Source organism: Typopeltis vanoorti, chromosome 12, assembly GCF_054136105.1.
Source record: "Typopeltis vanoorti isolate ZY-2024b chromosome 12, IOZ_Tvanoo_1.0, whole genome shotgun sequence".
NCBI classification, from domain to species: Eukaryota; Metazoa; Arthropoda; class Arachnida; order Uropygi; family Thelyphonidae; genus Typopeltis; species Typopeltis vanoorti.
Window position 1 is genome coordinate 139,697,241 of NC_143560.1, and position 18,011 is coordinate 139,715,251.

At 36.2% G+C, this 18,011-nt stretch overlaps 1 protein-coding gene across 1 annotated transcript in view; it reads left to right on the forward strand.

The window, feature by feature from the left end:
- The window catches only part of LOC150101259 (solute carrier family 71 member 1), a 268,455-nt gene that overhangs the window by 146,458 nt on the left and 103,986 nt on the right, over nucleotides 1–18,011 (forward strand). Inside the window, exon 7 of the mRNA XM_090401592.1 lies at nucleotides 9,376–9,489. Within this exon, the coding sequence (XP_090257718.1) occupies nucleotides 9,376–9,489 (114 nt within the window). The remainder of the gene's footprint in view (nucleotides 1–9,375; nucleotides 9,490–18,011) is intronic.

Genomic DNA, 18,011 nt, shown 5'->3' on the forward strand with positions numbered 1-18,011 from the left:
ACCCCTATTATGTCGATCTGGTACTTATCTAATTCCTCAGTTAGCTCCATTTCTTTGCCATTCAGGCTTCTTACGTTGATAGTACCGATCTTTAACTCTGGTGATGTTGAGTTGGGGTTTGTTTTCAGATTTGTTATGTGCCAGTTTCTAGTTATTACTAGTTATGTGCCAAATGAATATGACAGCTTAAACAGCAATACAGGATGGATGTTAATTCTGGAATACAAGTTTTGAGCACAATTGAAAGAATAAATACCAACTCTCAACCAGCAGCCTTATTACTATCAAGGGTTAACCAGGATTTTCTTGATGTGCTTTTGGCAGAAGATCAGAGGACATATGCTATTGGAAGTTAATGGCTGTGTTGAACTAATTTTCTTTGGTTGTCTAAACAAGAGTTGGAGGAAATGAGGTTACCATGGCACTATCAGGTTGTGAGAGAGACAAGAACAAGAAAGAGCAGAAGTTACACCCAACAGTTGTAGTGAGGTACCAGGAGTTAACTGCCAGTTGAGCAGGTGGTAAGTTTAATGCATTTCATTCTTATTGAAATCTGCTTTCGAATCATTTTAAACTTTTTTACAATTTTTTGGGGTTATAGCATAAATTGAGAATGCTTAGCGTTTTTGATGTAAATAATTGATCATATGCTGCATTTATTATTATATTTATTATCGACTGCAGAAGCACATTTTTTAGAGAACCAGATCTCGGATAAGGCTCAGAGGTTTGCAGTAGAGTGGGGAATGAAGGCTCTCATTCCAGTGAGAATTATTTCATTTATTAGTTCAGTGCAAATATTTGGATCAAGAGAACACAAACAGTAATTTGACCATGCAAAAGATATATAAAAATTCTGGAGGTTATGCCTGTTGACACAGTTGTGGTGTCATAAGGTACAAGACTGAGATTGGCTAGCAGGAGAACAAATTGTAGAAAAGGAGATTTGGATAAGATTGTGATCAGAGTTGCCAAGGGGACAGCTAGTTAAGAAAAGGAGATCTAGAATGATGGAAGAAGAAAGAGGATTGTCTGGTATTCTGGTTGACTATTGCTCATGACTGATGGCAAATTATTTGGCTTTCCTTCTGGCTTGATCTGTGAATTTGGAGGAGGAGTCAGTTTTTGTTATGGATGGTAAGGTTTCCTAGAAATTTTTTTTAAATAAGAAATAAGGTTTCTTGTGAGTGAGAGATAGCCACAAAAGGGCAGCATGGTTGTCAAAGTTAGGGGAACAGTAAAGGCACAAAAGATTATAAGGTGAAGTATGGAGATCTTTAGCCAGAGGCTAAAGATTTCCAGATTACCTTATGATCATAAAGCAGTGATTCCAGTAGATCCAAATCTGATATCACTTTCAGAAAGCAATATTAGATTTGACATAAACACGTATTCCTTTCTTTTTTTTGTGGATGCATTATGCAGGATGTTGGAGTAGTTCAATCTTAAGTGAAAGACCGTTATACAAATACTAGCATCTTAATATGGATATAAAAAAAAATCTCCCAAAAAAATAAGAAGAAAAAATATAACAATCTGCCAAAAAAGCCAAAATTTGCTCTAATAAAAAACGCTTCCACATTTGAGGAAGTGTTTTCGAGGCATCAGTACAAATATTAATGATATATATACTACCATTTACAGACATCAAAATTTGATCTACTTTTCCAGACCTTAAGGTGGACCATGGTGGTGGTGGAGGATGCCAATTCGAGTTTGGTCAGGAAAAGTAGATCAAGTTTTTATGTCTGTAAGTGGTAGTATATATATCATTAATGTTTGTATTGATGCCTTGAAAACACTTCTTCTGATGTGGAAGTGTTTTTTATTAGAACAAATTGTGACTTTTTTGGTATGTTTTTATAATTTTTTTTGTTGTTATTTTCATGGGAGATTATTTTTTATATCCACAGTTAAGATAGTATTGTATAACTGCCTTTCATATAAGAATTGTTGATTCTGTAAATTTAAAGAGCTACATGAGGTTGAGGAACTTCTGAACATCTTTTATACAAGGAATACTCATATTCAACTCCAGGCATGGCCTCGGAGAGTGTCCATATACAACCAGTAACTTGGTCTCCCTCCAGCATGATCTGGCAAAATAAGCAGCAGCAGGATTCTTCAACAACTGATAGGGATGCCTTCAAGAGGTACATTACAATTTTTATCCCATGTGTCATCTGGCACCCAGCCTTCAGAAAGTGTTTTACTCCTGTACCCTTAGATGGAGCAGATACTGACTCCCTAGTTCGAAATAACAGTGTGTTGAGCATGCCCATCAAGGCCATCACCTGCACTGGGTTTTGGGAAGGGGGAAAATAGAAGCTGGAGGCTTTGCTTGGGAGATGAAATGGCTACTGTTATGTTTCATGACAAAAAAAGCAGCGCAGCGGTATTACATCAGTTTCTCTAACTAGGAAAGATATGCATTTAAGAGGGCAATGCTCACCTTGTCAGGGGCCACCATGGAATAGTGACAATAGGTATGGCCTATTTCCACTATTCCATGGTGGAAATAGGCCATATCACAGGTGTGGTCTAGGGATGACTTGGCTGGTAGATGCTGCATATTGCATCATCAACAGTCCATATGGCCTAAGGTTGCCACCACTTGTCTTGCTTTTATGATTTTGTGGAGAAAGGTGCATGTGTAAACCCCTATAAGGTTTAAAGCAGTACAATATGCAAACTGTTCATATCTTGTGTTGGCATTTAGCATATTTTTTTAAAGCTTTTGATACCTTCTATTCATATCATCCCAGAAAAGCTGCATTTTCAGTTTAGCATCTGGTGGATGCTACATTGATAGCAAATGCTCTACAACAAGATTCATTGTGTGTATATTTGTGTGGTGTGTTCACCTATATGAAGAATGCCATGGATATTACTTCATTTTGAATAATATCTGACAAATATCACCAATTCCTTTCATGAATGAGCTGTCATTTCATGAATGAGTCTGATGTTCACCATGTTTTCAACACTTTGAACATAGAAAATTATAACCTGCAGATTGATGACATATAAATCAGTCTATAAAGATTAAGATTCTTAAGTATATAACATTAAAAGAGATAATACTTATTTAATAATTAATGCCTATATATCTTTTTGTCTAAGCGTTATAGATCCTACAGAATCTAAAATAGTTTCGAGTGTTTTTTAAGAGGAAATTGTTGAGCTACTCAATGACCATTTTGCAAGGGTATATCATCCAAGTGAAGACATTATAGTAGAGTTGTCGGGGACTAATGTGAGGACAGAGATTGATGAATTGGTGGCACTTAGGATATTGCAGCAGCTGAGTGCAGATGTGGGATTGGATGGGATATTGGCTTGTGTTTTAAGAGAATGTGCAGGAGAACTGGCAATGCCTTTGACTAGGCTGTTTAAGTCTCAGCTCTGGCAAAGTCCTAAGATAGTGGAAGGAGGGCAAAATAATTCCTTTGCATAAAGGAGGATCCAAGTCTGTGGTATCAGTTATAGACCAATATCTCAGGAGTGCTGGTACAGTACTGGAAAAGTTGGCAAAAAGACCATTCTGGAATGGGCAGCATGCCTTTGTTGAATGATCAGTCATGCCTTAGTAATCTAGTAACTTTTTATAATAGAGTGACATATGAGTTAGATATAGGAAATGGCTACATGATGATACTCCTGGATTTTGTCAAGGTGTTTGAAAGGTACTACATGGAACTTGGTTATGCAAACTGTAACAAAAATGATTGTCACTGATGATATGGATAAAAGGGTGGCTGATGAACAGATACCAAAAATAATATGTGGAGGAGCAGAATTCAGAAGGTAGGTGATTGGTGGTGTGCTGCAGAGCATACCACTTTGTACATAAATGATACAGGAAATAATTTGAATGGAGATATTCAGGGTGGCTGATGTTACCCGTTTGCTGATAAATGAAATTGGGTAGGTAGTAGTCAAGCAAGATATAGAGAGCTTGCAGGATGATTTAAATAGGCTTACAGTATGGGAAAAACATTATGGTTATCAATTTAATGTGGAAAAGTGTAAAGTTATGCATTTTGGGATACGAAGATTACAAACTGTGTGTCACATTGAGGGACCTGTACTCCAAGGAAATTGATGAAGCCAGGGATTTGGGAGTAGTAGTGATAGATAGAGGGTCAAAGTTTAGCGGGCAGATTGCTTAAGTAGCTCTGCTAGCTTACAGAATTACTTGGTTATTGAAGAACACTAACAAGCAGAGCTCAGGTTTGATCATCTTTCTTGAGGATAAAGAAGTGGTGGAGAGGATCCAGAGGCGAGTATTCTGCGGAATGCTTCCCGTGAGAATGGATTGAGGGTTTCTGGATTATAAAAGCTGGGCTGAAAAAGGGAGGATATAACAGAAACATTTAAGTCATTTAAAGATTTTATAGGATTGATGCAGAGGCTGTTTCAGCACATGGATAGAGGGGGCAGAACAGGATGGCATCCCTGGGTAATAGTGTGGTTAGCAAGGGCTTGAGGACTAGATTGTTTTGCTAGGAGAGTGGTGAATGAATGGAATGGGTTACCTGAGTGAGTTGTGAGTGCTTTGTTCTTTAATGGTTCAAGGAGAGGTACAATAGATATTGTGTTGATAGTTCAGGTCTCCCACGGTGAGTCTTACATAGAGGTGTCCTAGCATTAAAAAGACCAAATTGTATTCTTATTGGTTAAACCAAAATAAAAAATGATGGTACAACATGACAAAATTTCATTCCGGCTGGGGCGTCGCCCGGTTAAACAAGGCCCCCCTCCCCGTTGTTTTCGCCAGGGAACAAGGGCGAACAGCGAAAAGTCAGCTACTGGAACAAATCTGAAAATATACCCCAACTCAACATGACCAGAGTTAAAGATCGGTACTATCAACATAAGAAGCCTGAATGGCAATGAATGGCAAAGAAATGGAGCTAGCTGAGGAATTAGATAAGTACCAGATCGACATAATAGGGGTGACTGAAACAAAAAAGACAAAAACTGGTGACTTCTTTCTGAGCAATAAATACAAGATGTTATATTCAGGCAATGACAATCAAGGAAAAGAAGGAGTAGCCATAGTATTCAACACAAAATACGAGGCTAATCTTCTTGAATGGCAGTCAGTCTCAGGTAGAGTGATGTGGGCAAATATGAGAACTGGACGATGAGACTTATTTGTGCCAATGGTCCCAAAGAAGGTTCTACTAAGGTAGAAGTTTAGGTATTTTTTGATGCTTTACAAAAAGCAACTGACACAATGAAAAAGGAAAAGTTGGTCCTTGTTAGGGATCTAAATAGCAGAGTAGGAAATGATTGGGAGACATACAAAAATATTTTGGGAAAATTTGGAGAAAAGAGCAAAGCTAATAATAATGGCAAACACTTGTTGGATTTCTGCTCAGGACATGGACTGGTTATTACTAACACCATGTTCCAACATAAAAATGTGCACAAATGCACATGGAGAGAAGAGGCAAGGAATAAGAAAAGTCTCATTGACTATGTGATTGTTGATAGTGATGTGTTCTCCCTGGTGCAGGACACCAGAGTGTACAGAGGATTTGAAATTGGAAGCAATCACTATTTAGTCTTGAGAAGGATAAAATTGAATTTCACATTGAAAAGAATAACATGTAAGAAAGTTTTAAAGCGAATAAAAGTTGAGATGCTCTCAGATGTGAACTGTAGACTAAAGTACACAAAGGTTATTGAAGAAAAAAATGAAAGAGTTTGAGAACAGAAATCAAACCTTGGAGATTCAGTGGCAAGCCTTGAAGAAAACCCTGATTGATTCAGCTAGAGAGGCATGTGGTGAATTTGTCTGCAAGGATAGAAAAATTAGAACTCCATGGTGGACACAGGAAGTTAAAGATGCAGTGAAATTAATGAAGAAAGCATATCAAAAGTTCCTGGCACATAAGACAGCTTGTGCTCTTAGAGAATACAGAGACAAATGCAAGATTGCTAAACACTGTGTAAAACTAGCTAAACAAAAGTAATGGGAGGACTTTGGCAAGAATATAGAAAATAAATATCAAGAAGGTGACAAAATATTCTGGAGGTTGTTGAAGAAGCTTAGAAATGGAGGAAAGAGTGCTGTAAAAGGAATTAGAGATAATGGTGACATGACAATGGGAGAAAAAGATATCCTTGAAGTATGGAGTAATTACTTTGAAAAACTGCTAAATGAAACAAGCACTGATGACAGCACAGTGGTAAAAAACACTGACCAGGCATGCAGTCAGGAATGCATTACATACTTGAAGTAGAAAAAGCCATCAATGGCTTGAAATGTGGAAAGGCAGCAGGAGTAGATGATATTCGACCAGAAATGCTTAAGTATGGTGTATACGAGTCTTACAGTGGCTGCACTGCATAGTTCAGAAAGCCTGGACAGAGGGATGAATTCCCGATGATTGGAGTAGAGCTCTCATAGTACCCATATATAAAAAGGGAAATAAAACTGAATGTGAGAATTACAGAGGTATTCCTCTACTGAGTGTTCCTGGCAAGATCTATGCAAGTATACTTGAGAAACGATTGAGAAGAATTGTGGAAGAAAAGCTTGGTGAAGAACAAGCTGGATTCAGGCCAAATAGAGGCTGTCGGGATCAGATCTTCACTTTACGACAAATAATCGCGAAAGCATGGGAATATAATAAAGATCTGTATTTAAGTTTTGTCGATTTGGAAAAGGCATATGACAAGGTACCAAGAGAGAAACTATTCAATACCCTACAGTTATGTAGTGTTAATGGGGCATTATATCAAGTAATACTTAGTCTTTATTTGAGTTGTAAGTCAGCAGTTAGAATTGAAGGAAGTACAGGAAGATGGTTTAATGTTAAATCTGGTGTGAGACAAGGATGTACATTGTGTTAAAGATACCAAGCAATTTTCAACTTGGTTTTACTCCATTTTTTCCAAGTAAGCAAACAGACAAAATATCAAGCTTGCGCCTGCAATATATGCAAGACTAGCTGATCCCACAGGTAGTGCAAGACCAAGGCAACTCGTGGTAGAGGTGGAGCAAGCTCTGATCAAGGTTATAACACCGTATGGTAACTCGTTTTGGTAAAATACCTACAAGCTCTGCATTACTAAATCTTGGTATTTCTAGCCTGGCTCCCACTGATGAGACCTCAACAAAGGTCGAAACTGGTCTGGGTTGTGGCCCCTTGCCTTTAATACAAAACATCATACATCCCCTTCTTGGAGATGTGTTTTGGCATTAAGGGTAAATATTAAGATTAGTGATCAGAGCTTGCTCCACCTCTACCACGAGTTGCCTTGGTCTTGCACTTACCTGTGGGATCAGCTAGTCTTGCATATATTGCAGGCCCAAACTTGACATTTTGTCTGTTTGCTTACTTGGAAAAAATGGAGTAAAACCAGGTTGAAAATTGCTTGGTATCTTTAACCTAACTATACCCAAGTTAAAAATACTTTCTACAAGGATGTACATTATCTCGTCTGTTATTCATTATCTATATGGATCACATTATGAAGGAAAGTGTTATTAAACATGATATCAAAATTGGAGATGTTAATATCAGCTCTTTGCTTCATGCGGACGATGTTATACTTCTAAATAAATCTGCAAGATTCTCTGATTAAATTGAATAACTGTTGTAATAGATATGGTATGAAAGTCAGCAATAAAAAGACAAAGACAATGAAAATAGGCAGAATCATTGAAAATGTCAACTGTGTTGTGAACGGAGAACCTGTGGAACAAGTAAACCATTTCAGCTTCTTAGGTACGACTTTTAGTGAAGATGGTAAATTAAATATGGAAATAGACAATAGAATCAATAAAGCCGGTATGGTAGGAAGTCAATTGAATAAATTCATATGGAATAAGAGAGAAATTAGTCAGAACACTAAATTAGCTGTATACAAGACAGTGTTCAAACCAGTTTTAACCTATGGATCTGAGAGCTGGGTCAGAAGTAAAACACTTGACCAAAGACTAGACGCCGCAGATATGAGAGTCCTGAGAAAGATTAGAGGTGTGAACAGATGGCATCAATGGCAATATCATATTAAAAACAACGATATTATGAAAGAACTTGACATTGTCAGCATCTAGGAATACGTTAGCAGAGCTAATCTCAGGTGGTATGGTCACGTAAACAGAATTGGCGAGGAAAGATTAGCAAAACAAGTGTTCTCTGCCAAGTTGGCAGGAAAACCAAAGATATAGGTGGATTGATACTGTACAAAGTGCCTTAGACGATAGAAATGGAAGATCTGGTAATGTTGGAGTCTTGACAAGTAACAGACTGATTTGGAGGAAAATTGTAGATAGGATGATGTAATGATGTAATTTTTTTCATGTAGTACTATCATATCCTGTACACCCTTTGAGGGTAGATGGCAGGAATTTGATGATAATAATGTTCACTCAGTCTGAAACTAATTGCTGTCTTAGTTGACATTAGTCAGCGTTTAACATACCCACTCTCCATAAGACAAGCTGGGAGACATTTTTTTATTGCTTAGTGTGAGAACACCATTAAACCCTCCCCCCTTTTTTTTTTTTTTTTCTTCTCCTGAGCTTGAATTATCCTGGAAAACACGTTTAGCCTATAAATGGATCAGGGTTCCAGAATTATCTTACCTTCAGCACAACCATGATGCTGTGTTGTATGTGTACAACCTTTTGAAGATGGGATTTGTATTTATTTATTTATTTGTTTTTTTTTAAGTGAAGTTTTTCTGTTATTTCTTAATTTCTTTAATGTTTCTGACAACCTTCACTGCCTGAAATGTTTTAATTGCAATAGTAGATATCATTCTTTCTTGTTTTCAGCTGATTTTTTCCAGGTTTATTTTTATATTCTCATTTAAATTACTTTAAACTTGGTTGTGCTAAATCCTTTCTAGAAATTAATTCTAAATATTATAATATTTTTTTCTTGGCTTAAGAATCAGCCATTCTCTTGCTGAAAATGTCTGGTTAGAATATTTTGATTTTAAAATTCAAATATTACTTGGTTGCTCTTGTATTTATGCTTCACATGTAAACTGTTAAACTCAATTCAGTTATGATACAAATTGCACTTCATATATCCTAAGATATGGTTAAAGAATTTCTAAATATACTGAAACAAGTTTTCATTAGTAATTCAAACAGTACACATGTGATCTCTCCACTGATATTCGTATTGAATGCTAATAAATTTTCAGCATATGTTAGTAGAGTATAGAATTTCAGAATTTAAAAATTTTATGCATATTATTATCATAAAAAAATATTTATTTTCAAGTCGATTGTAATAGTTAAAGGTGAAACTAGGTGTTTATATCTGAGTAGACGAACCTACTTTGATGTTCACAGCATATAAATGTAACATTGTTGTGCATTTGGGTTACTGTTTCTTTCAGTCTCTCCGAAAAGTTGGAAAAGATCACAGAATTCTAATGCTTTGTGTAACTGTATTTTTATCTTATTTACCCGAAGCTGGACAGTATTCATGCTTCTTTGTGTATCTTCGCCTGGTAAGTACTTAAGTTACTTATTTTAAAATTTACATTTAGTACTGTAAAATCACCTCACTGATAAATTGAAGATGACTAATATGGAAAGAGATATGATAAGTGGGGAGCATTTCTGCTTTCCTCGGGTTCAAATCCCACCATGAACATGGTTGTTTGTAGTTGTCGTTAGGTAGAAGAGGAATTTTATTATTCAGTGTAAGACCACTGCTTGGCTTATTTAGAGGCTCAAAATAGCTTGTAAAAATTCCATGTTGGCCTCTAGAGCAGGGTTTCTGGATTATAGGGCTATAGGTTTATAGCCTCTCATGAGTGGCAGTAAAATAAAAAAAAAAAAAGGCAGGGGGGGAGGTGAACATATAGGCTTGTTTCATGGCTGTAAGAGAAATGTCAGTTGAGTATGAGAAATTGAAGAAGGAAATGGGAGTGAATGTTAGCTCTGAAGCACCTGTGTTTAGCGCATTAGGAAGTATTCCATTGGGAACAGATAACTTGGTGGTGTTCAAGTTCTTCAGGGTTTATCTGATTTCTTTCTGATATCTAATGGCGATAAGGGCAAATGTTTCTTGACAAGGAGAAGGCAGGACTGACTCAACATGGTAAGCAGACAATGCATCCCATTGGGGTACTGAAGTGAGTAGAAAAAATAAAATAAAAACACATTTTAATATTAGCGTTTATTAAATGTGGATAGGAACTAAATGTGTTGTAATAAATACTGTGACTTTTAATAACATTTAGCAAAACCTGCAAGTTATTTTTTGCTATGCGTAGTGTAGAGCTGGCGGAAGCACTAGACGAGCCAGGCACTCGTCTAGGGTGTCACATCTCAGAGGGCACCCTTACACTACTGACTTTTTTTTTTTTTTTTTTTTTTTATAAATGCAGTGTGTTTAAATTCAGTTAGGACGTGAGGCATGCACGTGGACCAGTCTTAATCTCTATTATGAAGTGACATTTAGGCATTGTTTGCAAATCTTCGAATTGTTGATTGCTAAACACACAGTGAGAAAAATTTATACATTTCTTTAAGTATTTATTTTTATTCACATTTTTTTTTAATGTCTTGCCAAATTTTTTGCTCAATAGATTTTTTATTTCAGAATGAAACTCCTGGAACTGAATTATAAACCCAATTTTCTACTGATTTGAAGGTTTTCAAATCAGTAGAAAAGTATTCAATATCTATTACTTAATTTTACCATTTGATAAAAGAAGTAATCCAATAATATTGTTGTATCCGCTGAAGCAGATACTTATAATTCAGGACTATTTCTTTTCAATCTACAATCACTTGTTTAACTGCTGTTGATATTATTCTAAGTTTTAGAAATTCTATTCTATATTTTCACCATATAAAAACCGTTTACATGTATGCAACAAAAAGAAAGTTCAGCAGTGTTAATTTTTTTTTTTTTCCTTAAAAATTTCTAAATATGAAGACTTTTACTGCTGCCTGAAATAACTTTTGTCTTAGAAATAAGACAAAAGTTATAATAGACAATAATCTTCTCAGCTTGGCTAAGAACCTTGGCTCAGTAAAGGCTAAAAGCTTAGATTGCTCTCAGTACTATTGAGAAAGAAAGACCACTTCTTCAGAAGTCACACTAAAGAGCCTCGAGTGCAATGTCAAGTTCTTTCATAATATCCTCGTTTTTAATATGATATTGCTATTGATGCCATCTGTTCACACCTCTAATCTTTCTCAGGACTCTCTCATATCTTAAAAATTTCTAAATATGAAGACTTTTACTGCTGCCTGAAATAACTTTTCTTAGAAATAAGACAAAAGTTATAATAGACAATAATCTTCTCAGCTTGGCTAAGAACCTTGGCTCAGTAAAGGCTAAAAGCTTAGATTGCTCTCAGTACTATTGAGAAGTTCTTTCATAATATCCTCGTTTTTAATATGATATTGCTATTGATGCCATCTGTTCACGCCTCTAATCTTTCTCAGGACTCTCTCATATCTGCGGCGTCTAGTCTTTGGTCAAGTGTTTTATTTCTGACCCAGCTCTCAGATCCATTAAAACTGGTTTGAACACTGTCTTGTATACAGCTAATTTAGTGTTCTGACTAATTTCTTTCTTATTCCATATGAATTTATTCAGTTGACTGCCTACCATACCTGATTTGTTGATTCTGTTGTCTATTTCCATATTTAATTTACCATCTTCAGTAAAAATCGTGCATAAGTAGCTGAAATGTTTTACTTTTTCCACAGGTTCCCCGTTCACAACACAGTTGACATTTTCAACAATTCTACCTATTTTCATTGTCTTCGTCTTTTTAATGCTGACTTTCATACCATATCTATTACAACAGTTATTCAATTTTGTCAGGGAATCTTGCAAACTTGTAGCGGATTTATTTAGAAGTATAACATCATCTGCATAAAGCAAAGAGCTGACATTAACATCTCCAATTCTGATATGATGTTTAATACTACTTTCCTTCATAATGTGATCCATATAGATAATAACAGAGGGGATAATGTACATCCTTGTCTCACACCAGATTTAACATTAAACCATCGTCCTGTACTTCCTTCAATTCTAACTGCTTGCTTACAGCTCAAATATAGACTAAGTATATAATCATCATCATCAAATTCCTGCCATGTACCCTCAAGGGGTGTACAGGATATGACAGTACTACATGAAAAAATTACATCATTACTAACTTCCTATATACAATTTTCCTCCAAATCAGTCTGTTACTTGTCAAGACTCCAACATTATAAGATCTTATATTTCTATCGTCTAAGGCACTTTGTACCGTATCAATCCACCTATATCTTGGTCTTCCTCTGGGTAGTTTTCCTGCCAACCTGGTAGAGAACACTTGTTTTGCTAATCTTTCCTCTCCCATTCTATTTAAGTGACCATACCACCTGAGATTAGCTCTGCTAATGCATTCTGCTAATGGATGCTGACAATGTCAAGTTCTTTCCTAATATCCTCGTTTTTAATATGATACTGCCATTGATGCCATCTTTCTCAGGACTCTCATATCTGAAGTCTCTAGTCTTTGGTCAAGTGTTTTACTTCTGACCCAGCTCTCAGATCCATAAGTTAGAACTGGTTTGAACACTGTCTTGTATACAGCTAATTTAGTGTTCCGACTAATTTCTCTCTTATTCCATATGAATTTATTCAATTGACTTCCCACCATACCAGCTTTGCTGATTCTGTTGTCTATTTCTATATTTAATTTACCATCTTCAGTAAAAATCATGCCTAAGTAGCCGAAATGTTTTACTTGTTCCACAGGTTCTCCATTCAAAACACAGTTGACATTTTCAATGATTCTGCCTATTTTCATTGTCTTTGTCTTTTTATTGCTGACCTTCATACCATATCTATTACAACAGCTATTCATTTTAGTCAGAGAATCTTGCACACTTGTAGCGGATTTATTTAGAAGTATAACATCATCCGCATAAAGCAAAGGGCTGATATTAACATCTCCAATTTTGATATCAGGTTTAATACCATTTTCCTTCATAATGTGATCCATATAGATAATGAATAACAGAGGGGATAATGTACATCTTTGTCTCACACCAGATTTAACATTAAACCATCTTCCTGTACTTCCTTCAATTCTAACTGCTGACTTACAACTCAAATAAAGACTAAGTATTGCTTTATTTGTTTGATATAATGCCCCATTGAGACCATATAACTGCAGCGTATTGAATAGCTTCTCTCTTGGCACCTTATCGTATGCCTTTTCCAAATCGACAAAGCTTAAATACAGATCTTTGATATATTCCCATGCGTTCTCGACCATTTGTCGTAAAGTGAAGATCTGATCCTGACAGCTTCTGTTTGGCCTGAATCCAGCTTGTTCTTCACCAAGCTTTTCTTCCACAATTCTTCTCGATCGTTTCTCAAGTATACTTGCATAGATCTTGCCGGGAACACTCAGTAGGGAAATACCTCTGTAATTCTCAGATTCAGTTTTATTTCCCATTTTATATATGGGTACTATGAGAGCTCTACTCCAATCATCGGGAATTCGTCCCTCTGTCCAGGCTTTCTGAACTATGCAGTGCAGCCACTGTAAGACTTTTATACCACCATACCTCAGCATTTCTGGTCGAATATCATCTACTCCTGCTGCCTTTCCACATTTCAAGCTTTTGATGGCTTTTTTTACTTCATGTATGGATATGTATTCCTGACTGCATGCCTGGTCAGTGTTTTTTATCACTGTGCTGTCATCACTGCATGTTTCATTTAGCAGTTTTTCAAAGTAATTACTCCATACTTGAAGGATATCTTTTTCTCCTGTTTTCATGTCTCCTTTATCATCTCTAACTCCTTTTAGAGCACTCTTTCCTCCATTCCTAATATTCTTCAACAAACTCCAGAATATTTTGCCACCTTCTTGATATTTATTTTCTATATTCTTGCCAAAGTCCTCCCATGACTTTTGTTTAGCTAGTTTTACACACTGTTTAGCTTTCTTACATTTGTCTCTGTATTCTGTAAGAGTAAAAGCTTATTATTTGCCAGGAACTTTTGATATGCTTTCTTCCTTTCCTTCACTGCCTCTTTAACTTCCTGTGTCCACCAGGGAGTTCTGATTTTTTTATCCTTGCACACAACCTCACCACATGCCTCTTTGGGAGAATCAATCAATCTTTTCTTCAGAGTTTGCCACTGAATCTCCAAGGTTTGATTCCTGTTCTCAAACTCTTTCATTTTCTTTTCAATAATTTTTCTGTATTTTAGTCTACAGTTCACATTTGAGAGCTGCTCAACTTTTATTCGCTTTAAAACTTTTTTACATTTTATTCTTTTCAATATGAAATTCAATTTTATCCTGCTCAACACTAAATAGTGATCACTTCGAATTTCTAATCTCTGTACACTCTAGTGTCCTGCACCAGGGAGAAAACATCACTATCAACAATATCATAGTTAATGAGACTTTTCTTATTCCTAGCCTCTTCTCTCCATGTGAATTTGTGCACATTTTTATGTTGGAACATGGTGTTAGTAATAACCAGTTCATGTCCTGAGCAGAAATCGAACAGATATTTGCCATTATTATTAGCTTTGCTGTTTTCTCCAAATTTTCCCAAAATATTTTTGTATGTCTCAAAATTATTTCCTACTCTGCTATTTAGATCCCCAACATGGACCAACTTTTCCTTTTTCATTGTGTCAGTTGCTTTTTCTAAAGCCTCAAAAAATTCCTCCACTTCTACCTTAGCAGAACCTTCTGTGAGACCATAGGCACAAATAAGTATCATTGTCCAGTTTCCCATTCTCATATTTGCCAACATTACTCTACTTGAGACTGACTGCCATTGAAGAAGATTAGCCTCATATTTTGTGTTGAATATTATGGCTACTCCTTCATTTCCTTGATTGTCATTGCTTGAATATAACATTTTGTATTTATTGCTCAGAAAGATCTCACCAGTTTTGGTCTTTTTTGTTTCAGTCCCCTATTATGTCGATCTGGTACTTATCTAATTCCTCAGCTAGCTCCATTTCTTTGCCATTCAGGCTTCTTACGTTGATAGTACCGATCTTTAACTCTGGTGATGTTGAGTTGGGGTTTGTTTTCAGATTTGTTCCGGTAGCTGACTTTTCGCTGTTCGCCCTGGTTCCCTGGCGAAAACAACGGGGGCCTTGTTTAACTGGGCGACGCCCCAGCAGGCATGAAATTTTGTCATGTTGTACCATCGTTTTTTTATTTTGGTTTAACCAATAAGAATACAATTTGGTCGGCTAAATCCCAAATTGCCAGCCCATCCTCATTTGTTCAGTATCAAAGTAGATACCCAACAGGGTGCACCACGAGAAGGTGAGGATTGGACATTAGGTCAGAAGCCCTGGTCGGTTCTCCGCATTCCTTTGAAGGCTATGTGGAGGTCTCCTCTCAGTTATACAGCTTTGACCCTTAAGCACTCCCTAAGTATATAATAATTATATATATTATATCCTGTGTTTTTTTGAAAAGAAAGTGCACGTGATTATTTTCGTGCTATTTTTGTCAAGTGAACACTGGAAATAATGGGAGTGACTAACTATAGCGGATTTGTAATAACGTTTATAACCTCTTTACTTAGAAGAGTGAACCTGTATTACCTGGAATTTCCTCCATTAGAAAATTCCAAGTCAATATATTGGTTGTTTCCAAGATATATATATATATATCTTCCAAAATTAACACACACACACACACACACACACACACACACACACACACACACACACACACACACACACACACACACACACACACACACACACATTGATTTTGGAAGCCATGTTACACAAAATATTGTGTAATACGTCTGGAAATTCTAATTTCTGCTCTTGTGTTAAACAATTGTTTTAAAATATTCTGAGAAAAATGAATGGGAGTGTTAGTTTAATACAGCAAAATATAAAGTCTTGAAGTTTGGGATCCATCGATGGGTGGATGCATACTCAATTAGGAGGAGCTATACTGGAGGAAGTAGGGGAGAAGAGATCTGTATCTCAGCATTGCAGAGGATTACTGCAATACTGAGAAGGACGCTGACCTGCAGAGATAAGAGTTATCAGTTCGTTGTATAAGGCCCTAATCAGACCACACTTGGACTATTCTCAGATGTGGTCCCCAGGATATGAAGGCAATAAATTAATTGTGGAAATGGTACAGCGGCGGATAACAAAGATGGTTTCAGGGCTGTACAATGTCAGTTATGAGGATTGACTGAGGGAATGTGGACTGCAGAGTTTGGTGGATAGAAGGAGAGGTGAAATTGTTAAGAGGCAGTTACAGGGTGAACATTGGGGGAGTTCTTTCGCTTGGTGGGAAGGAGCAAGACAAGGGCCATCAACCCTGGAAGTTACGAAAGGAAGCTGTGAGCAAGAGGGTGAGGAGTGGTTTCTTTGCATGGAGGGTGGTCGAACTGTGGGATGCATTGCTTGATAGAGTGGAGCGCAAGAATATTCAAGGAGTGGTATGATAGACTTTGTGTTTCCTAAGAAGTACTTCCCACTATGGGTCTCTTGACTCTATGGAGGCCTGAATAATAATAATAATATAAATGCTATCAGACAAAATTTATTGCAATAAATAAGGTTTGAACATTACTTTTTATTTTACCTTGCACTACTACAATGTATGAAAATATGCATGTCACATTCTTATGCTTAGATTTAAATATACTGCTGGTGTTTGAGAACAGCTCTTTCTACTTTTATGAACAAGCCATGTTAAATTGCATTACATTCTTATTTCAAGGCTAATTTTAAAATATCGCAAAATTACATTCAGTAGTATTTCAAATGAACTTACAGTTGAAAATCAAAACAAATTGTTATTATTACTGTTATTTGAATAGTGCTCTTTCAATAATAATGTTTCTTTACCATTGTAAAATAGCCTTTCGTGGGTGAATGCAACATATATATGATGAAATTATCTGAGACATGTCTTATACAGAATTGACTAAAAGTTTGTTTGCTTTGAAGTATTGTAACCCCCTCCCACGACCGCTCATAGTAAGTAACTGAATGATAAATATCTTCTTCTTCTTCAAATGTCATCCCTTAGGAGGTGGTTGGCAACCATGTCATGAAATGTTTTTCTTTCTTTTGCTGCTCTGGAACATTCATGGTTAATTCAAGCCAGTCCAGTCCATAATGTCTTCAAACCACATTCTCCTGGGTCTGCCTCTCCCTCTTTTTTTCCATCCAGTTTCCCCTTCTAATATATTTATTTCTGAATGCCTTCTTTGACAACATCAAGACGTGGGCAGGAAAGAGCAGTGCACAACTGCTCAGATTAACACAAGAGCGCAGTTTGTTTGCCAAGATGGTTGCTGACCTTCGATAGAAGATAGCACAATAATAATAAGAAGAATGCCTTCTTGTCTAGTTAGATTTCCAAAATATTTAAGTCTTCATTCTTTAATTATTTTCATTAATGTTCTTTTCATTTTTGCTTTCTTTAAAACATCTTAGATTTTCATTTTCTCTGTCCATGATATTTTCAACATTCTTCTGATGGTTCACATTTCGAAAGCTTCTAATTTTTTCTCAGCTTCTTTATTTAGTCCAAGTTTCATTGTTGTAGAGAAGGCTTGACCAGATATAGCATTTCATTAATCTTTTTCTTGTGTCTATGTTAATGTCTCTGGATGTTACAAAAGTTTTCATATCGATAAAGGCTTGTCTTACTATCTATTCTCTATTCTTTTTATTTCTTTAAGGGAATTTCCTCTGTCTGTAAATATTTGTCCCAAATATATAAGACTGAACCTGTTCAATTTTCTTTTTAACAGTTATGTTTAATTTCTTATTTATTGGTTCTTTTGCTATAATCATGCACTTTGTTATCTTCATCATCATCATCAAATTCCTGCCATGTACCTTCAAGGGGTACAGGGTATGATAGTACTACATGAAAAATTTACATCATTACTAACTTCCTATCTACAATTTTCTTCCAAATCAGTCTGTTACTTGTCAAGACCCCAACATTACCAGATCTTCCATTTCTATCGTCTA